The sequence below is a fragment of the Salvelinus alpinus genome, chromosome 22 (genome assembly GCF_045679555.1).
Source record: "Salvelinus alpinus chromosome 22, SLU_Salpinus.1, whole genome shotgun sequence".
NCBI classification, from domain to species: Eukaryota; Metazoa; Chordata; class Actinopteri; order Salmoniformes; family Salmonidae; genus Salvelinus; species Salvelinus alpinus.
Window position 1 is genome coordinate 13908590 of NC_092107.1, and position 25464 is coordinate 13934053.

Consider the following 25464-nt stretch of genomic DNA (forward strand, 5'->3'; position numbering starts at 1 on the left):
AACAAGAGAACACTTGACTGCGTTCGACTGCTGATCTTTCCATTCTGAAAGAGAAACATGCTGCAAAGAATAGCCAGCTCTGGCTCCTTCTCTCTTTCTCTCGCTCCCTCTCTCTTTTTCTTTCTTCCATTGCATCCCTCTCTTTCTCTTCCTCTTTCTCTCACTCCCTCTCCTCCTCTCTCTCCTTTGTTCTTTGAGCTGTTAGTATGAGCACCGGGCCCGGTGTGCCGAGTGCTGGAAACAAGTGGTCATGCCCCAGGCTTTGCCTTCCATTGACACAGCCACCCCAGGCTTCTCCAAGGCTTTCCATAGGGTCAGCCCTAAGTACCAACACAATGTAGCACTGTCTCAAGATGTCGCTAGCAGTTAACACTGAGCCAATGGTGGACACAAACTAAACCGAGTACAAGTACAAGCAGGAGAAGTTGGCTTCCTTCCCCCATTTACGCAGTTGACAGAGATACACAGAGTGTACATAGCAACTGCTACAGCTCCAGAGAAACATATTATTAGAAAATGTCAATTTCCAGACTCCAAACTTTTGTAGCTCAGAGCTGACCTGAGTGGAAAACTTTGTTCAGACCCTTGCCCCTGGGGCTGGTCACTGTTGTCTGAGCTTAGCTTTAATAACAGCCAAGTCTCAACATACACACACATACATACATACACTCGCACGCGCACACACACACTGCTCCCAGACAGAGACAGTGTGTGTTTGAGACAGTGTGTGAGAGACAGTGGTGGCGTAGTCTTTCCTTGCTGCTTGTCTCGGTGGTACTAATGAAACAGCTCCTGCGTCACTGTGAATGGCTCTCTCTCCGGGAGGGGTGGAGCGAAGGACGGAGACGCAGCATGACAAAGGAAAACAGAAGGGAGGGAGAGAAAGAGAGAAAGAGAGAGAGAAAGAGAGAGAGAGAGAGAGAGAAAGAGAGAGAGAGAGAGAGAGAGAGAGAGAGAGAGAGAGAGAGAGAGAGAGAGAGAGAGAGAGAGAGAGAGAGAGAAAGAGAGAGAGAGAGAGAGAGAGAGAGAGAGAGAGAGAGAGAGAGAGAGAGAGAGAGAGAGAGAGAGAGAGAGAGAGAGAGAGAGAGAGAGAGAGAGAGAGAGAGAGAGAGAGAGAACAATAGGCCTGATAGTGAATGGGAAGGTTAAAGCTAGAGATTATTTTGAGCTCCAACACTTTGACAGACACACACACACACACACACACACACACACACACACACACACACAAACAAACGCTGACACACACAAACCAGACAATCAATGAATAAAAGTGTGTGGACTCAGGCCTCCCGAGTGGCGCAGCGGTCTAAGGCTAGCTGCGTTACAACAAACCATGGATTGATACCGGGCTGTGTTGCAGCCTGCCGTGACCGGGAGACCCATGAGCCGACACACAATTGGCCCAGCGTTGTCCGGGTTAGGGGAGGGTTTGGCCGGCAGGGATGTTCTTGTCCCATCGCACTCGAGCGACTCCTGTGGCGGGCCGGGCGCAGTGAACGCTGACACGGTCGCCAGGTGTACGGCGTGTCCTCCGACACATTGGTGCGGCTGGCTTCAAGGGTTAAGCGGGCATTGTCTCAAGAAGCAGTGCGGCTTGGCGGGGTTGTGTTTCGGAGGACGCATGGCTCTCAACCTTCGCCTCTCCCGAGTCCATACGGGAGTTGCAGCGATGGGACAAGACTGTAACTACCAATTGGGGAGAAAAGGGGGGGGGGGGGGGAGAAAAATAAGTGAATGGAGATAATGATATGACCTAGGACAAGTCTCCTATCTTGTATATAATAAACACCCTTCATTATCTAGCCTAACTCTTTCACAATCACCACCCAACACCTTCTTTATTGTTTTTAATTGGGCCTGATTCAATTCCAATTACATCTGTTTACCTAACGTTCCACCAACACCTAACGTGCCTCCATGTTTCACATATTGATTACACCCTGGAGAAATGACAGGCACTGCAAACAGTGTACTGTACCTGCCTCAGCTAGTATCAACACATAAACAGGAGAGAGGGGGGGGGGGTGAGGGAGGAGGAGAGAGTGAAAGAGGGGGAGGGAGAGAGAGAGTTAATTTTTGATTGTTTATCTCACTTTTGTATATTATCTATTTCTTGCTTTGACAATGTAAACATGTTTCCTTAAGCTGTATTGAAATTGTGAGGGGGATAGAGAGAGTGAGAGAGTGAGAGAGAGAGAGAGAGAGAGAGAGAGAGAGAGAGAGAGAGAGAGAGAGAGAGAGAGAGAGAGAGAGAGAGAGAGAGAGAGAGAGAGAGAGAGAGAGAGAGGGCACACAGGGGAAAGAGACAGGAGATGAAGAAGGGAGGGAGGGAGGGAGGGAGGGAGGGAGGGAGGGAGGGAGGGAGGGAGGGAGGGAAGGAAGGAGGGAGGGAGGGAGGGAGGGAGGGAGGGAGGGAGGGAGGACAATGGCCCCTAATTGTGATGTTCTATTTCCAGCCAGATACAGATATTTGTTACGAAACTCAATAATGAATTTGATGATCCCCCAGAATTACAATCACAGAAGCCCAATCATTCCTTTAATGAACTTAACATGTGGCCTATTAGACAGCAAAAACTAAAATGAGGAAATACATGAATCTGCCAGCAGGACATCAGGGCTGAGAGGAATCAGGTGCAACCCGTCCATTACCCGTCCATTACCCGTCCATTAACCCTCTCCTCGCCTCCCGGACATTTCATATTTTTGTTTAAACCCTAAACTGGCACACCTAATTCAATTAGTCAAAGGCTTGATGATTAGTTCACTAACGTCTGTGGAGGACAGAGGAGAGTCTAGTGTACTGCCCAACCTTTTAACTGTCCGTATGCTGGACATAAGCAGCATCAGCCTATAGACTGAGCCATCAAGTTAACGATCATCATCATCATCATCATTATCATTCACCATGGCAGACATAGCTGGCATACATAGCTGCATCAATCAGGACCATGGCAGAGTACTCTACAGTATGTATAAATTATGCACTGACATAGCCCTGTATCAATAGGAGATCTGCCCGTTGTAAAAATAGCAGTGAGGATGGATGTGCTTGTTCCTCCCATCTATCCTAGCAGATCAGATAGGCCGTCCAGCGCCACGGACGGTCAGACACAGACCAATGGTGTAATGTAATGAACGTCAGTGTGTGAGGTGTTGAAAGGGCTGCATTCTGCAGGCTGGGATGATGGCTCATGGCTCCCAGTATGTGGCTAACACAAGTGAAGTGGCCCTTTGAAGGAACCCTTACCTCAGCGCTGGCCACAGGGGAGTCAGTAGCTAATCATATACCTCTAAAATGTTAGCACACTATGGTGGCAGTAGCCAATCAGGACCCTTTCATTTTTCAGGTATATGGGAGCAGTGGTTAAACAAGGATTCGTAGCCTCCACAAAAGGTTAAGGGGAGCCAATAAGCTCAGTGGCCCATTGAAGGCCCCTTACCTATTTACTGGGCACTGTGGGGCCAGTAGCCTGCAAGGACCTCTCATCTCCACATAGGCTACAGGGGGGCCAGTTGCTCATAAGCCATAAGGAATCCCATAGGCACCCAGGTAACTGAAGAGGTCAAGAGGGCTACTTCCTGTTTCCTGCTGTGCCTCACTCCCAACTGGGCACAGTCAGTTCAACATCTAGTTTTGATTTACATTTGGTTGAGTTGCCTAACTAACGTGAATTCAACGTGAAATCAACCAAAAATGTCACCGTAATTGGATTTAGGTTAAAAGTTTGGTGAAAAAAATACTAAATTCTCTTACGTTGATGACTTTTTGCAAATCCAATCAGTTTTCCATGTTGATTCAACATCATCACATCTAATTTTGGGGTTGAAATGAAATGGAAACAACGTTGATTGAACCAGTTTTTGCCCAGTGGGTCCGATGGATATAAAGGCTTTTTATAGATAAAGGGGTGAAAGGGGACTGGAGCCCAGCCAGTCAACCACACGGCTGAGGAACACATGTACACACACACACACACACACACACACACACACACACACACACACACACACACACACACACACACCTTGCTGGCAGAGTTCTAGAGAGTGGAGCCCAGCCAGTCAACCACACGGCTGAGGAACACATGTACACACACACACACACACACACACACACACACACACACACACACACACACACACATGTACACACACACACACACACCTTGCTGGCAGAGTTCTAGAGAGTGGAGGGTATACTGCGAGAGATTGATTTGTTCTCCCAAATGAAACCTGAATGAAGTTGGGAAAAGAATTACTGCCGGCTGAGGAACACATGTACACACACACACACACACACACACACACACACACACACATCGAAAAAGGGAAAAATCAATCGTAGAACACTGTGTAAACACTTTGATTGACCAAACCTTGCTGAGATAATGACCTCTTAGAAAGACACCTTCTCTCAGTACGGAATCCCAAACTCAATAAGAAGAGCAGTACTGTGGACTCCAGGGGCTTGTATTCATAAAACGTCTCAGACAAGGATCGCTGATCTAGGATCAGGTCCCTCTGCGTCCATGTAATAGTATTCACTAAGATTAAAAAAGGCACTGATCCGAGATCAGCAATCCTACTCTGAGATGCTTAATGAATGTGGGCCCAGATCTCAAAGGAAAGAAGCAGACAGCTGCCATCGCCGATGGCATTCTGTAATGGGTAGTCTAACAGTCAGCATTTCTATATAGCATACACACACACACACACAAATGAAATGAAAACTGCCTGACGATAACATAATATCCCCTTGCCTCGTCTCCAGATCACAACGTAAGCGGAGATACACTGTGTATATGAAGCCTTCGATCCGGTTGTATTACCAGACTGATTACATTCAGCACAGGAAACTGCTGGGAGGAGAATAGACATCGGACATTGAACCACACAATCACGGGATAACTGCATTAATGCCAGAGCCGATACAGATGATTCATATCAAAATCCTCTTTCACTGACTCCGGACCTGTACACTCACTCCTCCAGTCTAGTGAATACAACCATTGGTGTTAGAACAGGGTGGCCGAATCCTTTTCCTGGAGAGCTACCCTCCTGTAGGTTACCGCTCCAACCCCAGGTGTTACTAACCTGATTCATCTTATCAACCAGCTAACTATTAGAATCAGGTGTGCTAGATTAGGGTTGGAGCAAAAACCTACAGGACGGTAGTGCTCCAGAACCAGGGTTGGGCAGTCCTGTCTAAGAGGAAACCATGTGCTGTGTATCGAAAATGAGACCGTTTTTAAAGGCACAGTGCAGTAAAAAAATATATTTTTCCTGTGTTTTATATATATATTTCCACACTATGAGGTTGGAATTAGGACTGTTAAGGTGACCGTATTACCGCCACACCGGCGGTCACGAGTCATAACGGCAGTCAAATTCCACGCGACCGTTTAGTCACATAATTAGACTTCTCCCAGCTCTGATGCTGCTGATGGTCATTAGTAGCCTACCAAACTTGCTAACTGCCTGGTACTCAGCACTCTAATGCCCCTTTAATCACTCTGAAATCAATGCAAATGTAATCGAAAAACGAATCAAACACTTCAGGAGAGCCCATGAGCTCATGTTGCGCAACATTTCTATAGGCTATGCAATGGCGTGAGAAAACAGAGTGATGGCCTCTATTAAAAAGAGGAGTATCCCATCAGCTTTCTATAGGCTAGGCCTACTATATTTATTTCTCTACTTTCATAATATTAAGCACATCGCTTCTCTTTACAACAGGGGTATAGCCTACCTGTTTCGATAGAGGTGCATGATAATGGTCCATCCTAAATCAAAACAAATTTCACACATATATTATTTAGTATATGTAAAGGCAAGATTAAATCAAGAATAGTCTGATGGGGAAACAATATTAGCCTATCACTGAATGATGAATGATGCCCATCTTGTGTGCAGTAAGGCAAGAAATAGTGCATACCTTTTTTGCGACTTTTTCAAATCATAGTCACACACCTCATGTAGCCTAACCCATAGGCATATATGTTCTGATAAGGTTTGTATCACAACTAAAGTGGCCAAATAACTTCTTAAAATTAAGCACATTAATCTGCTTTACAACCGGTGTAGAGCCTAACTGGCATACATTAGCAGCGCATAATGGGGAAGGTAATTTTCACCATAAAAATGCACTTTATAAAAAAATCATTGCATGCATAATCACATTCCTGGTCATTTTTCAGAATGGTGTTTTCCCGCTAGATCATTTGCGCTTTTAGCCTACTGCCGTGTGCGCAATGCTGCGCTTATAATGTGAAGAAATTGCATAATAGTTTATCAGTTTATGATCTGTTGTGTCAGCCTTATTGCTTATAAAAGGTTTTTTGATGGTAGTGGTTTGGGATCTATCGCATCCCACAACTGTCCCAGACTATGTTTGGAATATTTATTTCTCGCACAGAATAGAATAGTTCAACTTTTGCTGTTCGTTAGGCCTACTCATCTCGTCGGCTGACGACAAGTAAATGTGGACAGTTCTTCCAATATCTTCAATATGCGCCTCAGAAATGGATTGCGTGCGTCCCTGATGTGTCTGTCTTTCATTTGTAGCCTGTGAGAAAGACCCGGTCACGTAACGGAGAGCCATGCGAGTGCTGGGAGCAGGGAATTATAATTATTATATTCAGCCCAAGGGCACAACAACCACTCGCCGCCAAAGGCATGGATTTTTTAGGGGGCATTACCGCCACACAAAGGGGATGCCGCCCTGAAATTCGAGGCATAGTCACGTGCTTGATGAAGTGTGTACAACCTGCGTTAAAAAAAACTAAGCAGAGCTCATGCCTTTCATGCGACTTTTTCAAATCATCATTAGAGTCGCATCATGCAGCCTTACAATGTATTAAACATCTAAACATATACCCTAATGTTTGTATCACAACTAAAGTTACAAAAATAACTCTAAATCAAGTATATAGGAGTAGCGGTTTCTTTGTTACCACTCCACAGAGAATAGCTGCATGTGCGCACTCCCTCAAATCATTTGGAGAAAATATCCTTTCTGTTTTATTCAGCTTTGTTCAATTGTATTCTTCATACTATAAAATAACGCCAAGGAATTCTAAGCAAGTCTGCTAAATGAACTAGTGTTGTCCACAGCCATATGGCATAGCCAGATCAGGACCTAACATAAGGACAACTCAGAGTATGCTATTCTGTTCTTCTGAAATAGACTACATTTTCTTCATACCATGCTTCTTTAGACCTGTCTAAAATAAATAATGGATGTATTGTGAAGGTGTAGGCTATATTATATGGACTTATTTTACTTTTTCAAATTTTGATGTTCCAAAGGTCTGCATCAGTGGCTTGTAGTCTATGCGTGGAAGCCAGGAGATGCTAAATGTGTTTATGTTAAATAACGGTCAATTACCGTGAGATCGGCAGTTATTTGCTTGACAATCACCAGCTGAGGAATTTCATGATTGCCACAGCCCTAGTTGGAATAATACTGTGAAATTGTGAAAATTATGGTAATGACTTTTTAATGTAAGAGCTGTTTGAAAAGACCACCTGAAATGTCTGCCTGTTTTGGTGGGATGGAGATTTGACCTGCCTCCTGCCTATGACATCACCAGGCGATAAATTAGTTAATAGACCAATAAAAAAAGAGAGTTCCAAACCTCTCTACCAATAACAGCTAGTTTTCAGTTTTCCCCTCCCCACTCAGACCACTCCCAGACAGTCCTAGCAAAATTCTAGTTTGAGGAATGTCTCTTTGATAAAAAAAAAGTAAATATTTTTTAAATTGAAAACATTCACAGTAAGGTACTTTAATGTTACCCAGAAATTATTTGATATTGAGATAAAAACGACTGCTTTGGAACTTTAAGAGTGAAATCTCATTCCGCCTTATGCATCGCCCCAGTTCCACGTTTTCCTGTTGTCATACTGTCTGATGGGGGTGATGATTTCCACTTGTCCTTGTACACCTGCTCTCAGGTTAGCAGCAGCATGAGCCCCTAATAGAGACAGAGGCTGAGATCCTGTCTGAATCTATGACCAGCAGAGGAAAATAAGAATTGGCTTTGAGTATTGATGTGTTGTGTGCATTAGAGTTAGGGATGTGTGACAGGGAAATTAGGACAGAACACACAAGAAAACACACTCTCTTGCTGTCACACACAAATACACACTTTGGCATGAGCACAAACACACACACACACACACACACACACACACACACACACACACACACACACACACACACACACACACACACACACACACACACACACACACACACACACACACACACACACACACACACACGCACGCAAATAAACACAAAATAATCCTCAGAACTCTCTACTGCACAGAGGAACACCATAATCACAGCACAGACTCAAACAGCTGAATCAGTACCATCCTCATGCCTATTCTATGTGACAAGGTGAGAGACCATTGAGAGCAACACTACGACCAGTCCTGAACTGAGAGGCACAGCCTTCTAAATGAAGGGAACAGAGCACAGTTGGCCTGTTAACAGTTGGCCTGTTATTGCCAGACCCTTCAAGGTCAGGAAGTTAGAGGGGACCCAGAGGTGTCAGGGTGCCAGGCCCTTCCAGAACTCACAGAGGAGCTATGGGTTTCATTGCTGACATCATAAAGCTTTACATTAATACTGTACTGCAACAACTTTATTGATATGGAGATCTACTGTCATAAAAACATTCCTTAACTGACATGAAAATGTTGTACAGAAAAACTGTGGTTTTCCCTGTCAACTTCATAAAGGCTTCCAGTTTAACAGCTGTATTTATGTAGAGGTCTATTAAAGTGCCATAAAAGTACTCTGTAACTGATAATTATTGCCATCAAAGTAGATTTTCATGTCGACTAACATTTCAGAACATCAAGCACTTTACTATAAAAGCCTTCCACTGACGTTCTGGATTACGCTGTGCCAAGAAAACAAGGGCAGAAATGACTTGGCAAGCGTTCACATATTTTTATTTATTCTCCAGAGCAGCTAACATAAAGAGGGAAACCTGTTGAGGTTTAATTGGATTCTCCCTTCTTTCTGTGCTACCCGTTCTCTGCCTCACTCCTCCTCCTCGTTCCCCCACTCCTCCCCTTATTTTCCTCGGTCCCTTGCTCTCAACCACCCACTGTGAGGGTAAACAGGCCAGGTGTTTCTGTAAGTCAACACCAGTAAAGGTCTCCCCCTCTCTGGGCTCTGGTCCAACCCCATACTGTTATAATAGGAGACCTCAGAGGAAACTCTGTGTGTGTGCGTGTGCGTGTGCGTGTGCGTGTGCTTGTGCGTGTGCGTGTGTATATATGAGGTGTTCCTGGTGTCAGCTCCCAGTTCCTAGTTATTATTACGACATGAAGTTAAATAAAGGAAGTGCTCTAATCTGAGTAGGATCTAACCAGAAAAACTGTTTCAGAATGAACCACTGAAATATTCTAATGTGCTTTCAGACGATATACAGTGGGGAGAACAAGTATTTGATACACTGCCGATTTTGCAGGTTTTCCTACTTACAAAGCATGTAGAGGTCTGTAATTTTTATCATAGGTACACTTCAACTATGAGAGACGGAATCTAAAACAAAAATCCAGAAAATCACATTGTATGATTTTTAAGTAATTAATTTGCATTTTATTGCATGACATAAGTATTTGATACATCAGAAAAGCAGAACTTAATATTTGGTACAGAAACCTTTGTTTGCAATTACAGAGATCATACGTTTCCTGTAGTTCTTGACTAGGTTTGCACACACTGCAGCAGGGATTTTGGCCCACTCCTCCCTACAGATCTTCTCCAGATCCTTCAGGTTTCGGGGCTGTCGCTGGGCAATACGGACTTTCAGCTCCCTCCAAAGATTTTCTATTGGGTTCAGGTCTGGAGACTGGCTAGGCCACTCCAGGACCTTGAGATGCTTCTTACGGAGCCACTCCTTAGTTGCCATGGCTGTGTGCTTCGTGTCGTTGTCATGCTGGAAGACCCAGCCACGACCCATCTTCAATGCTCTTACTGAGGGAAGGAGGTTGTTGGCCAAGATCTCGCGATACATGGCCCCATCCATCCTCCCCTCAATACGGTGCAGTCGTCCTGTCCCCTTTGCAGAAAAGCATCCCCAAAGAATGATGTTTCCACCTCCATGCTTCACGGTTGGGATGGTGTTCTTGGGGTTGTACTCATACTTCTTCTTCCTCCAAACACGGCGAGTGGAGTTAGACCAAAAAGCTCTATTTTTGTCTCATCAGACCACATGACCTTCTCCCATTCCTCCTCTGGATCATCCAGATGGTCATTGGCAAACTTCAGACGGGCCTGGACATGCACTGGCTTAAGCAGGGGGACCTTGCGTGCGCTGCAGGATTTTAATCCATGACGGCGTAGTGTGTTACTAATGGTTTTCTTTGAGACTGTGGTCCCAGCTCTCTTCAGGTCATTGACCAGGTCCTGCCGTGTAGTTCTGGGCTGATCCCTCACCTTCCTCATGATCATTGATGCCCCACGAGGTGAAATCTTGCATGGAGCCCCAGACCGAGGGTGATTGACCGTCATCTTGAACTTCTTCCATTTTCTAATAATTGCGCCAACAGTTGTTTCCTTCTCACCAAGCTGCTTGCCTATTGTCCTGTAGCCCATCCCAGCCTTGTGCAGGTCTACAATTTTATCCCTGATGTCCTTACACAGCTCTCTGGTCTTGGCCATTGTGGAGAGGTTGGAATCTGTTTGATTGAGTGTGTGGACAGGTGTCTTTTATACAGGTAACGAGTTCAAACAGGTGCAGTTAATACAGGTAATGAGTGGAGAACAGGAGGGCTTCTTAAAGAAAAACTAACAGGTCTGTGAGAGCCGGAATTCTTACTGGTTGGTAGGTGATCAAATACTTATGTCATGCAATAAAATGCAAATTAATTATATAAAAATCATACAATGTGATTTTCTGGATTTTTGTTTTAGATTCCGTCTCTCACAGTTGAAGTGTACCTATGATAAAAATGACAGACCTCTACATGCTTTGTAAGTAGGAAAACCTGCAAAATCGGCAGTGTATCAAATACTTGTTCTCCCCACTGTACCTAACCCCGCCTCTGTCAATGGACCTGTACTCAACTATGGGATATTTCAAATAACCCATCATGCTTTCAACATCTCCTAAAAATCACAATCTGTCAGACAACCCCCACAGTACATGTGAGAGTTTGAAGAGAGACAGCCGGACAGAGACACAGGTGAAGAAAGAGAAAGATAGAGAGAGAGGGGAGATGAGTGCCCGGGCTAAAAATATCTTCCCCAATCCCTTCACATAGCTGTGCTCTTTAAATAGGGCTCCATGCAATCTGTCGGTGTGCCCATCTCTGGGCACTTCTTAGGGAGACAATACCATCTCATCCATTACACGAGCCACAGCTCACTGGCTCCTTCCCTGGCACTGCCACATGCACACCCTGGCACACACGCACACACATGCACGCGCACGCACGCACGCACACGCACACACACAAACACAGGAAAGGAGAACAGAAATACAGACATAAACATCAACAACATCAGCAAACTCACACAGTCTCCATGCAGTGTGAGATGTAGAGGAGAACGCCATAAGTGTGGAAATTTCAGACACACACACATAAAGACCTGAGTGTGTATGTTCTGTGGTATGAAGGTATTAATTGACAAACTGACCACACACAGAGGTTCACTGCAATGACTAAAGCCAACGTTGCCCTTTTCCCTGTACTGTCCCCTCTACCTACTCTGTGCCAGGCTTCCCAGTAGATATTTGCTGATTGTGTGTTTGTTTGTGTGTGTGTATAGGTGTATGCATGCATGCGTGAGTGCATGTGTGTGTGCATGCGTGCTTGAGTAGAACGTGTGTGTGTGTGCATTAGTAGTGTGTGTGTGTGTGTGTGTGTGTGTGTGTGTGTGTGTGTGTGTGTGTGTGTGTGTGTGTGTGTGTGTGTGTGTGTGTGTGTGTGTGTGTGTGTGTGTGTGTGTGTGTGTGTGTGTGTGTGTGCTTGCATGAGTAGAATGGGTGCGTGCGTGCGTGAGTAGCATGTGTGTGTTTTGTTCATGCCTGGAGGGCTAGCAGTGCAGTCTCCTTGTGATCCCCAACAGCTGCTAATCACAACTGTTTTCATAGACTGGCCGAGTGGGGGAAGGGGAGAAAGAAGGAGAGAATGGGAGAGGGAGAGGAAGAATGAGCAAAGGGAGGAGGGAAAGAGTGAGTCAGAATATGAAAAGAGGTTGTAGAGAGGGAACTGATAAAAAAAATAGAAAATATTGTAAGATGCTCAGCAAAGGTCATGCCGTGTATCACAGAAAAAAAAAATATATATATTCCACATTATGCTCTTGGATTTCAACATAACAGCCTGTAGCAAAAAAAAAATCCCTGGTTGTAATTAAATGTACTTGACTTCCGGAATTGTTTACATTTAATTTGAACGAATTAACAAATAGCTGCACGGTAGCCTGCAATTCCCTGGTGGTGGGGGGGGGGGGGGGGGGGGGAGTAGCAGCCTGTTCACACTCTCATCCATGGCTGTGCCCCAAATAGCCCTCTGGCATTGGTCAAAAGTCGTGCACTATAGTGAATAATGTGTCATCTGGGACATAGTCCATGTGGGACTAGTAATGACTAGAGTGTCTCATCATCAGGCAGCAGGGATTCTAATCATGGTGTAAGTAAGGATTGAATGTGCTTAACTCCAGTTAGACAGGTATTAACCCCCCTTACAGGGGACGAGAGGAGGGCTACCAATCAACCAGGAGGAACGAGGAGGGTTAGGAGACAGGAACCAGAACCCTCAACCCTACTCAACCACAACAACGTACTGGACTGACTGGGTTCCTGTTCTAAGCCACTAAGCTAGTACAAAAACACACACACACACACACACACACACACACACACACACACACACACACACACACACACACACACACACACACACACACACACACACACACACACACACACACACACACACACACACACACACACACACACACACACCACCTTCCTAATCTTGAGTTGTGCCCCCTTTTGCCCTCAGAACAGCCTCAATTCGTCGGGGCATGGACTCTACAAGGTGTCGAAAACGTTCCACAGGGATGCTGGCCCATGTTGACTCCAATGCTTCCAACAGTTGTGTGAAGTTGGTTGGATGTCCTTTGGGTGGTGGACCATTCTTGATACACACAGGAAACTGTTGAGCGTGAAAAACCCAGCAGCGTAGCAGTTCTTGACACACTCAAACTGGCACCTACTACCCCAACCCGTTCAAAGGCACGCAAATATTTTGGCTTTCACCCTATGACTTAAAAATCCCAAGACTTAAAAATCACTTTTTTAATCCGTCTCCTCCCCTTCATCTACACTGATTGAAGTGGATTTAACAAGTGACATCAATAAGGGATCATAGCTTTCACCTGGTCAGTCTATGTCATGGAAAGAGCAGGTGTTCGTAATGTTTCGTACACTGTGTGCACACACACACACACACACACACACACACACACACACACACACACACACACACACACACACACACACACACACACACACACACACACACACACACACACACACACACACACACACACACACAACCTGGGAGCACCACACTGTTCAAATGAACGGGGAACAGCATACATTGTAAATCCATCATTAAGGGATTTTAAAGAGTCTTCAGCCCAGCTGTGCTAGTCCAATGAGGAGGACAGCCCCTGTGGACACAATCTAAGGCCCACCACCACTGCTACTTCTCATAGACTATGTGTGTATGTCTGACCAGATGCAGAAAGTCCTCATCAAACTAACTAACACACACAACCAATAAATCACAATCCCTACCATCTAGGTCTAGTGTGTGTTAATGTAAGTGTTTACATTATTAGTGATGTCTGCCGTGCCGTAACTGCACAGTACGTGTTTGTGAGACTGTGTGTTTGTGTTGGTGATGTCTTTTTGTACAGCAGCACAGCATGCGTGTGTGAGACTCGTTGTGTGTGTGCATACAAGTTGTTCCTTAACATTGGTTTTAACATAAAGAACCTCGGGGCACCGTGTCCCCTGTTGCCTTCTCTCACTGTGTCCGCACTATCAGATTGCCTTGGTGTTGAAAATAAACCTCCTCTCACAGCCATGCTATTTCTGCTTTCCAAAGGAAAGCCGTGAGTGACGGGCAAAAACAACAGAACTTACCTGTACCTGTACTAGTCAGTCTCTCTCTCTCTGAATTACTATTTACTGTTGTCACCTGACATTTGTATCGTTGGCAGTCCCATTGTTAACAACAAACAATAAGTTACTTGTAATATATAGACGCACGCACACACACACACACACACACACACACACACACACACACACACACACACACACACACACACACACACACACACACACACACACACACACACACACACACACACACACACACACACGCACGCACACGCACACACACGCACACACACGCACACATTCCCATTAAACTGACATCACTGAGACCTCTCCCTTTGAGTCACTAACACTCATCTGCTTTGGTCTGTTAGTCTGTTGACACTGAGGACAGCCTATCCCTTCCTTTCAAACTCTCCTGACCAGTTTGAGTCTTCAGCAACCGTTCCATTGTGTTCTCGAGACAGTACAGAGAGAGAGAGGGCAAATGGAAGCCATACCTACATAGAGACATGTACTGTAGCATTAAACAACACAGTATTTTGGATCCTGAGTGGAGTGGCTCCAGCTATAGCTGAGTGTACAATAGGTTGAAGAGGGACTCATAGCGCTCGCTCTCTCTCTCCTCTCTCTGCCTCTCTTTTCTCTTTTGCAAGCTCTCAAATGACTCCTCACCTTTAACTTCGCTCTCTCTCTCCTTTCATTTTACTGACTCAGATATGCACATACAGACACCAGTGGTGTCAAGAACAACACACACACACACACACACACACACACACACACACACACTCACCATCCACACAAAAGACAAGGACACAGACAAGCATCGACCTGTGTATACAAACAGCACTTATAGTCAGGCAATAAAAGTTGCTCTGAAAGCTTGACTTAACACCGCAGTGCAGAGTGTGAGCCTCAGACAGGCAGGCAGCCAACCAGACCAGCCAGGAGACCAAACAGCAGATAAAGTTCACCCACCGCTCTCTCTCCTTCTCCCTCTCTCTCTCCTTCGCTCGTCGTGACTTTTGCAGGAGTCCGATTAGAATCACCGCAGCCCGGATCCCAGCCTTTTTAGAGTGGACCCTCGGAGGAGCGGGCTCAGGAGTGGAGCCTGACATGGTGTCTGGTTGTGGTTCTGGATCCAGACTGTGTTGTGCTGTAGTCCCTGATGGGTTGATGGTCCTAACGGACCACACTGTACAGCAGCACTGCCACACACAACGTCACCGGCACAGGCAGACTGACTGTATTTCTGCATCTCTGTCTACCTCTTTCTTTCTCATGCGCTCTCCCTCTCCCTCACTCGCTCCCTCCTTCCCGGCTCTCTATCCCTGCCCACCTCTGCCTGATAGGCAGGGCTTGGTGTAGGCTCTGCCCCTTTCTCCTCCTCCTCCCTCGCTCTCTGTGTGCTTTTACAGTTTTGACTGCATTCGCTTGCACATTACTGCTATGTGCTATTTGAGATTACTGCTATTTGAGATTACTGCTATTTGAGGTTACTGCTGTGCTATTTGAGATTCCTGCTATGTGCTATTTGAGATTACTGCTATTTGAGATTATTGCTATGTGCTATTTGAGATTACTGCTATGTGCTATTTGAGATTACTGCTATGTGCTATTTGAGATTACTGCTATATGAGATTACAGCTATGTGCTATTTGAGATTACTGCTATTTGAGATTACTGCTATGTGCTATTTGAGATTACTGCTATTTGAGATGACTGCTATTTGAGATTACTGCTATGTGCTATTTGAGATTACTGTTATTTGAGGTTACTGCTGTGCTATTTGAGATTACTGCTGTGCTATTTGAGATTACTGCTATGTGCCCTTTGAGATTACTGCTATTTGAGATTACTGCTATATGTGCTATTTGCCATATTGTATATAACGTATGGCTAATGGCTTGTCATTTTGTCGTCCTTGTTTCCTATCTAATCTCCTCTGTGACCTTGTTCGATTTCACCTCTGTGTTTTTTCACACTCTCTCTCTCTTTAAACAGCATATCAGAAGCCTTCTGCGGTTGCCAAGAACATTGGAATTGAAGCATAACTGCACAGAACAAATAGAAGATAGGCTTAGAGAAATGACAAACCAAACGCTAGTAACTCTCTCTCCATCTCTCCCTCGATCTCTGTCTATCTCCATTTCTCTCTCTCCATTTCTCTCTCCTCATCTACCTCAATTTCCCTCTCCCTCCACCTCTTTCACTCTCTCATCTCTCTCTCTTTCTTCCATGCATCCCTCTTTCCCTCCATCAATTTCTCTCCCTCCCTCCATCTCTCTTCCTCTCTCCATCTCTCTTCCTCACCCTCCCTCCATCTCTCTTCCTCTTTATTCCATCCATCTCTCTTCCCTCCATCTCTCTTCCTCTCTCCCTCCCTTCATCTCTCTTCCTCACCCTCCATCTCTCTTCCTCTCTCCCTCCCTCTCTCTTTCTTCCATGCATCCATTTTTCCCTCCCTCCATCTCTCTTCCTCTCTCCCTCCCTCCATCCATCTCTCTTCCTCTCCCTCCCTCCATCTCTCTTCCTTTCTCCCTCCCTCCATCTCTCTTCCCTCCATCTCTGTCTGAGACCAGCTGATGCTCTAGCTCCCCCCCAAAGCTTGGCAAACACGAGTCACCATCATTCTTACCCAGAACCCACTGCAGCCAGCGAGACATTATTTTCTGTTCTCCCTCCCTGCCTCCATCTCTGTCTGTCCTTCCCTCTCCTCCTTTGGCCAGCTGTTTGCCTTTCATCTGCTCTCTGTTTGACAGCTCAATGACTTGCATGAATGGTGGTGTTTCTCACTAACTCTCCTCCCCTCTCTCCCTCCCCTCCTATTGTCTGCCGTCTCTCCTGTACAGTACAGTACAGTGTCCACTCTCGCCCTGCACTCTCATAGGCCCTCCTGGATGGACAAAGGCTTTCCGTGTCTGTCTGACTGTCTGTGAAGCTGCAAGTGTCTCAACAGTGGAGGGTCCATAGACACATATACAGTTGAAGTCAGAAGTTTACATACACTTAGGTTGGAGTCATTAAAACTCGTTTTTCAACCACCCCACAAATGTCTTGTTAACAAACTATAGTTTTGGCAAGTCGGTTAGGACATCTACTTTGTGCATGACACAAGTCATTTATACAACAATTGTTTACAGACATATTATTTCACTTATAATTCACTGTATCACAATTCCAGTGGGTCAGAAGTTGACATACACTAAGTTGACTGTGCCTTTAAACAGCTTGGAAAATGATGTCATAGCTTTAGAAGCTTCTTATAGGCTAATTGACATCATTTGAGTCAATTGGAGGTGTACCTGTGGATGTATTTCAAGGCCTACCTTCAAACTCAGTGCCTCTTTGCTTGACATCATGGGAAAATCAAAAGAAATCAGCCAAGATCTCAGAAAAAGAATTGTAGACCTCCACAAGTCTGGTTCATCCTTGGGAGCAATTTCCAAATGCCTGAAGGTATCACGTTCATCTGTACAAACAATAGCATGCAAGTACAAACACCATGGGACAACGCAGCCGTCATACCGCTCAGGAAGGAGACGCGTTCTGTCTCCTAGAGATGAACGTACTTTGGTGCGAAAAGTGCAAATCAAATCCAGAACAACAGCAAAGGACCTTGTGAAGCTGCTGGAGGAAACAGGTACAAAAGTATCTATATCCACAGTAAAACGAGTCCTATATCGACATAACCTGAAAGGCCACTCAGCAAAGAAGAAGCCACTGCTCCAAAACCGCCATAAAAAAGCCAGACTACGGTTTACAACTGCACATGGGGACAAAGATTGTACTTTTTGGAGAAATGTCCTCTGGTCTGATGAAACAAAAATAGAACTGTTTGGCCATAATGACCATCATTATGTTTGGAGGAAAAAGGGGGATGCTTGCAAGCCGAAGAACACCATCCCAACCGTGAACCACAGGGGTCATGCATCATGTTGTGGGGGTGCTTTGCTGCAGGAGGGACTGGTGCACTTCACAAAATAGATGGCATCATGAGAAAGGAAAATGATGTGGATATATTGAAGCAACATCTCAAGACATCAGTCAGGAAGTTAAAGCTTGGTCACAAATGGGTCTTCCAAATGGACAATGACCCCAAGGATACTTCCAAAGTTGTGGCAAAATGGCTTAAGGACAACAAAGTCAAGGTATTGGAGTGGCCATCACAAAGCCCTGACCTCAATCCTATAGAATATTTGTGGGCAGAACTGAAAAAGTGTGTGTGAGCAAGGAGGCCGACAAACCTGACTCAGTTACACCAGCTCTGTCAGGAGGAATGGGCCAAAATTCACCCAACTTATTGTGGGAAGCTTGTGGAAGGCTACCCAAAACGTTTGACCCAAGTTAAACCATTTCAAGGCAATGCTACCAAATCCTAAATTGGGTGTATGTAAACTTCTGACCCACTGGGAATGTGATGAATGAAATAATAGCTGAAATAAATCACTCTCTCTACTATTATTCTGATATTTCACATTCTTAAAATAAAGTGGTGATCCTAACTGACCTAAGACAGGGAATTTTTACAAGGATTAAATGTCAGGAATTGTGAAAAACTGAGTTTACATGTATTTGGCTAAGGTGTATGTAAACTTCCGACTTCAACTATATGTGGACAACACAGCATGAGAGCCAACAGACGTGATACAGTAAATGGATAATAGTGTGTGGGAGGTTATGGTATGATAATGCCTGTCTATGAGCTTGGTATGCCGTTGGTATGTATTCTGTTAGTGAGAATGGATGTTTGGCTTATTCATATTATTAATTAATCATTGATTTATAATAGCTCTGATATTTGCCCTGCCTCTACAATCTCCCTTGGTAATCAGGGCCTCATCAGGTATTCACCCTGATTAAGCCTCAATACAGCAGTGAGGGGCTTTCAACCCTTAAAGTCTGAACCCAATAGAAAAACGTCAACTCTCTTTCCACAGAAAGTCATTTCAGACAGCAAATCAGTCAAGTCAGCCCCAACAAAGGTAACAACAATAAAGGTAGAGGTACTAGATCCATCTGCATAGCATCTCCAGTGTTCTGTCTATGTCATGGTAACGCTGCGCCAAGCCCTAATTTGCCTACCGACACCTGTCCCCTTGGCAACCCCAGTGAGACTTAGGAGACCGGAGAAGATGAGGGAAATCATTTTGTTGTTTTGTTGTTGCTGCTCAATTAAGTTAATGACCGCTTTTTAGTGATTATGAGAAGATTGTTGAGATGTGTGGTTGAGTAGCACAGTCATAACAGTATATGAGTCATGTCAAGGTAAAGTAACTGTTTTAGATTGTACCCAATAATACACAATTAACTACCCATGTTTATTGACTTTCATATGCTTTATTACATGTTAGAGACTCATCTCAATCAATTTTATTTTATATAGCCCTTCGTACATCAGCTAATATCTCGAAGTGCTGTACAGACACCCAGCCTAAAACCCCAAACAGCTAGTAATGCAGGTGTAGAAGCACGGTGGCTAGGAAAAACTCCCTAGAAAGGCCAAAACCTAGGAAGAAACCTAGAGAGGAACCAGGCGGAACCTAGAGAGGAACCAAGCTCTACAGACATCTGTCTGTAGAGCTTATCAGGGATCATGTTAGAGACTCATCTGTCTGTTCAGCTTATCAGCTGTATCCCAGCTGAGGATTCTCCAAGCCTCCCCTGTGCGTGCGTGCGTGCGTGCGCGTGTGTGTGCGGGCATGTTCATGCATGTGTGTCCGCGTGCAGATGTGTGTGTGTCAGTGTGACAGAGAGAGAGACAAACAAGCTCCCACTCCTCCCACCCGACTGGAGAGCCAGGTTCCACAGGGATACACAGACTTCCATGAATACACAGACTTCACAGACCTCAGCCCTCCCATTCCCTCCTCACATGATGCCTCCTCCTCTCCCAGTCCCACCCTGAGTCCTCTCCTCCTCTCCCCCACCAATGCTGCTCTCCTGTGGGGTAGATCATTTCATGCGCCTCCTCCATCGCGGTGGATCACTCGGGGCTTGTTGTGCTTGTACGTCAGCAGGTGGGAAGTGGGACGCTTGTATCCCAGACTGACACACAACCAGAAGCGACTGTGACAGCCACCGCTCCTGTCTGATACACACATAGAGACTGACAAACACACATGCACACACATACTAAGCACTCATCCCAAGGGTGCACTCACGCACACCCACACAGCTCCCCCAGTGTGTAACAAATGAAAATATACCACTCTGCCACCCTGGCACGCTTTGCTGTCGTCACACACAAACAGCAGGGCGAGACTGCAATGCCAACCAGCCACTCCAGCCATCCTACCACCTCACTACGCCACGTCACAGTGTCATACAAACGGCAAATCAAATCAAATTGCATTCGTCAGATGCTTTGTAAACAACAGGTGTGAACTAACAGTGAAATGCTTAATTTACCACCAACTATGTCTCATAAAACAAAGAGATGCCACTATCACTACGCCATCTCATCGTCCACGCCACCCAGCGTAGAAACACACACGCGTACACACACAACTGATTCCACACCAAGAATTTGGCATAGGGGAGAGATGACCTTCACAGCTGGTGCAGAGGAGCACACATCTCTGTGGACTACAAACGAGTGCTTCGCTTACACACTTTACTCAGCACTTTCCCTCTCTCCGCGCCCCTCCTCCACCCGCTGCTCCCTCGCTCCCCTCTCTCTCTCTTCATCTCACACTTCTAGTGTGACAACTCCTCACGAGACAGCCACAGCCTCTCAAGAACGGGAGCAAACCAAATGATAAAAGAAGACACACTTCCTCTGTCTCTCACACACACACACACACACACACACACAAACACACCCTCTCGACCAAGGTGACTGCGGCCATGGGACTGTAGGATTTAATGACCAACGGTCGGTGCCAAACTAAACTAACAGGCCCAAAATAGCGGCGGACCGCACAGGGCAAACATGTGGCTCTGGAGCCCAGCCCATTCAAGGAGTTCTGTTTTCACTCCAGCCCTATCAGCGCTGGTGCCAGGATCTTTACAGCTCTCATCGAGATGTGGCCAACTAGCTCATCGAGATGTGGCCAACTAGCTCATTGAGATGTGGCCAACTAGCTCATTGAGATGTGGCCAACTAGCTCATTGAGATGTGGCCAACTAGCTCATTGAGATGTGGCCAACTAGCTCATTGAGATGTGGCCAGCTAGCTCATTGAGATGTGGCTAGCTAGCTCATTGAGATGTGGCTAGCTAGCTCACTGAGACGTGGCGAGCTAGCTTATTGAAATGCGTCTAGCTTCTCATTGAGATGTGGCTAGCTAGCTCATTGAGACGTGGCGAGCTAGCTCATTGAGATGTGGCTAGCTAGCTCATTGAGATGTGGCTAGCTAGCTCATTGAGACGTGGCTAGCTAGCTCATTGAGACGTGGCTAGCTAGCTCATTGAGATGTGGCTAGCTAGCTCATTGAGACGTGGCGAGCTAGCTCATTGAGATGTGGCTAGCTAGCTCACTGAGATGTGGCTAGCTAGCTCACTGAGATGTGGCGAGCCAGCTTATTGAGATGCGGCTAGCTTCTCATTGAGATGTGGCTAGCTAGCTCATTGAGAAGTTATCCCTAGCCTAGTGCCCCACCCTGCCCGCTCCTCTCTTAATGTGTGAGAGCAGTTGTATGGTTGTGACACTCTATCTAGGGTTGACAGAGCTCTTACATAAGACTTACATATATACATCACACCACAGCATGATAAATGACATCCTGTAAATAATCAATACATCATCAATATATCACAACCTGGGAAGTCAATTTACTGTATTATGAAAAGGTTACAGTGTAGTTACGACCACGTAATCTGATTGGTCAAAAGTGCATTCCAGGCACGATGTTATTGAGCCTAACATCAATGCTAGCCTTTGTGTTACTGAAAAAGGACCAAATCAATCGTGTATGATAAGCTAAGAGAAGCAATATGGAAGGTAGAGAGAGAGCCATGAGCCACGGTGACTAGCGAGCGCTTAGAATCCAGAGATACAGACTCGATACAGACTGTATACACAGAAACACATTCATATATGACATAACATATCATCGACATTCAAAAAATGTATTTAATCAATTTTAGAATTGATGTGGAAAAAGTCAAGAGGTCTGAACACTTTCCGAATACACTGTAGTAATAGACCTAGACTGTGTGGTCCACTGTCATACAGTATCTCATCATGTAAACACTATGCTAACATGAAAGGGAATGCAACAATATTATAAGAAACATTATAAACTGGGTGGTTCGAATGCTGAATGCCCTGAATGCTGATTGGCTGAAAGCCATGGTATATCAGACCGTGTACCATGGGTATGACAAAAAAAAAAGACTATTTATTGTTTTAATTACGTTGGTAACCAGTTTATAATAGCAACAAGTCACCGCAGGGGTTTGTGATATATGCCCTTAGCCGTGGTATATTGGCCATTTACCACACCTCCTTGGGCGTTATTGCTTTCTCACAAGATAGAGATACAGTATATCTTGAAATCATATCAACAATACTACATGCAAATGTAATAACATGATGTTATGACTGTAATAACATCAATTCTACTATGTAAGGGTATAAGGGCATATTGTTGTGTCAAATGGAAGGAACATCAATTGAATCACACATTATAAAATACAGTGACTCAAGACATATAGAGCCTCTACAATCCAATTCCTAGAGATTTTGCCCTCAAGCTGAGCTGTTCCTTAATTCCGCTTTAGTGAGTGGGACACACTGTGGTAACGACTTGGCGCTCTGAACATACTGTAGACCTGCCCTGTGACCATGTGTCATTACTATGACTTCACCCCCCCTCTCTCCTCCTCTTCCTCCCCACCCCCTCTCTCTCCTCCTCTTCCTCCCCACCCCCTCTCTCTCCTCTCGATCCATGTGACTCTCTCCATCTCTTTTCCCATCTCTCTTTCTCTCTGCCTCTATCTTTCCATCCATCCCTCACCATCTCTCTTTCTATCTCTCGCTCTGCCTCCATCTTTCCATCTCTCACTCGGCATCTTTTTCTGTTAATTTCTCCCTGCCCCCTCCCTCCCGCCATCATTCCTCATAGAGAGGGCGCCAGGGGCTGAGAGAGCCAGAGAGCCAGGGGCCGCTGAGTCCGCCAAACAAGACACCATGTGTTTGTCAAGAAGCGACAGATGGCAAGGGAGGCGAGAGGGAGGAGAGGAGAAAGTTTAGGCTTGACAAATAAGTCCTAGATGTAGTAGCTCCGGAACTTTCCATTGGGGGAACAAGAGTCAGTTTCAGTCCCAGGGAAGGATAAGATGACTTGTTTCCCCATCACCCAATGCCTTTCCAGTGTCTATGAGTGCCACAAACTCAGAATGTTGTAATTATTTGAAGGTGATTTACTAGATGGGAGGACTGTGTTCTTGCCCCAGTGTCACCTGAGGCTCTGAACAGCTGCATGCTGTGAGTAACACTGACTCTGCTAAGCCAGCGGCGCCCTCAGGGTACTTTCTAGAGCTACAATGCCCGGGCCCCCCCCCCCCCCCACACACACACACACACACACACACACACACACACACACACACACACACACACACACACACACACACACACACACACACACACACACACACACACACACACACACAACGACTTCCTCCTGGGCCCAAGCCAAGGGATATAAGAGCAATCTCTTTTCTCTCTCCATTCTCTCTTTCTCGCTCCCTCTCCGTTCTCACTTTCCCCTCTCGCCGATATCTCTCTCTCTCAGTTCTGCTCTGAATCGCAAAGGGCCGTTTGCTGGCTGGCTGGCACCACTTCATCACTCTCACAGTGCCTCACCTAATCGCCTCACCTCAGCCCAGACGACCATTAGGACCCCTGCTCTGCTGCGGGGTGCTAACAGCACTGCCTGTCTGACACCCCATCCATCATGGGTCAATCGGTGCCCTCTGTAGCCAGGCAATGTGACGGAAACCTCTGGAGACACCCACTTTGGACAAAATCTCAAATGATGCCCTATTCCCAGACATAGTAGTGGACTACTTTGGACCAGACTACTTTATGGGGAAACGGGTCGTCATTAGAGAGCATCCTCTGCGTCATCAGTGCCAAAGCATGGATCTGTGACCTCACAAGGTCTCAATTTCTGCACAGGAATATGAGGCAAAGGTTCCCCAATCCCCTTCATACAACCTTCCAAGGCACCAGTTGATTAATCTACACAAGCAAACGAAATCAAATCAAATTAAATGATATTTGTCACATGCTTCCTAAACGACAGGTGAAATGCTTAGTTACGGGCCTTTCCCAACAGCGCAGAGAGAAAAATATAGAAAAAATAATAAATTGGAATTATTAAACGTTGAGTAACTTGGCTGTATACACGGGGTACCAGTACCGAGTCGATGCGCAGGGGTAATAGGTAATTGAGGTAGATATGTACATATAGATAGGGATAAAGTGACTAGACAGTAGCAGCAGCGTATGTTATGAGTCAAAATGGTTAGTGCAAAGAGGGTCAATGCAGATAGTCTGGGTAGCTATTTGGTTAACTACAATATTTAGCCGTCTTATGGTTTGGGGGTAGAATCTGTTCAGGGTCCTGTTGGTTCCAGACTTGGTGCATCGGTACTGCTTGCCGTGCGGTAGCAGAGGGAACAATCTGTGACTTGCGTGGCTGGAGTCTTTGACAATTTTGAAGGCCTTCCTCTGACACCGTCTGGTATAGAGGTCCTGGATGGCAGGGAGCTGGGCCCCAGTGATGTTCTGGGCCGTACGGTGTTGATGTGAGCCATGTCCAGCATTTCATGCTACAGATGTGAGTGCATTTAGACAGGTTGCCTTGGCGTTCTTAAGCACATTGACTACGGTGGTCTGCTTGAAACATGTAAACAGACTGCTTGAAAATGTCAGTAAAGCCACCCGCCAGCTGTTCAGCGCATGCTCTGAGTACGCATCCTGGTAATCCGTCGGACCCCGCGGCCTTGCGAATGTTAACCCGTTTAAAGGTGAGATCACACAGTCGTCTGGAACCGCTGTCGCTCTCGGGGGCCCAGATGTGAAAATGGAGGGAGACGCAAAGCAAGATGAAACTGAAAACAGGTCTCTGACAAGTGTCAAACGAAGATCTGTAGAAAACAAAAGGAGAATAAAAACATTATATTTGCCATTAAGCAGACGGCTTTCATCCAAAGCGACTTACAGTCATGCGTGCATACATTTGAGGTATCTGTGGTCCTGGGAATCGAACCCACTATCCTGGGTTGTCAGCGCCATGCTCTACCAACTGAGCTACAGAGGAGGAAAGGATGACTAC

At 45.6% G+C, this 25464-nt stretch overlaps 1 protein-coding gene across 11 annotated transcripts in view; it reads right to left on the minus strand.

Moving 5' to 3' along the window:
* The window catches only part of LOC139549040 (rap1 GTPase-activating protein 2-like), a 96819-nt gene that overhangs the window by 39928 nt on the left and 31427 nt on the right, over window positions 1-25464 (minus strand). Inside the window, exon 1 of one of the 11 annotated variants that reach the window (XM_071359108.1) lies at window positions 15153-15498. The exons of 7 other annotated variants lie outside the window; for them this stretch is intronic. In XM_071359108.1, the coding sequence (XP_071215209.1) occupies window positions 15153-15292 (140 nt within the window). In that variant the 5' untranslated portion in view covers window positions 15293-15498. Of the gene's footprint in view, window positions 1-15152; window positions 15504-25464 lie in introns of those variants that run through there. 3 more of the 11 variants (XM_071359107.1, XM_071359109.1, XM_071359111.1) reach the window with 3 other exon arrangements.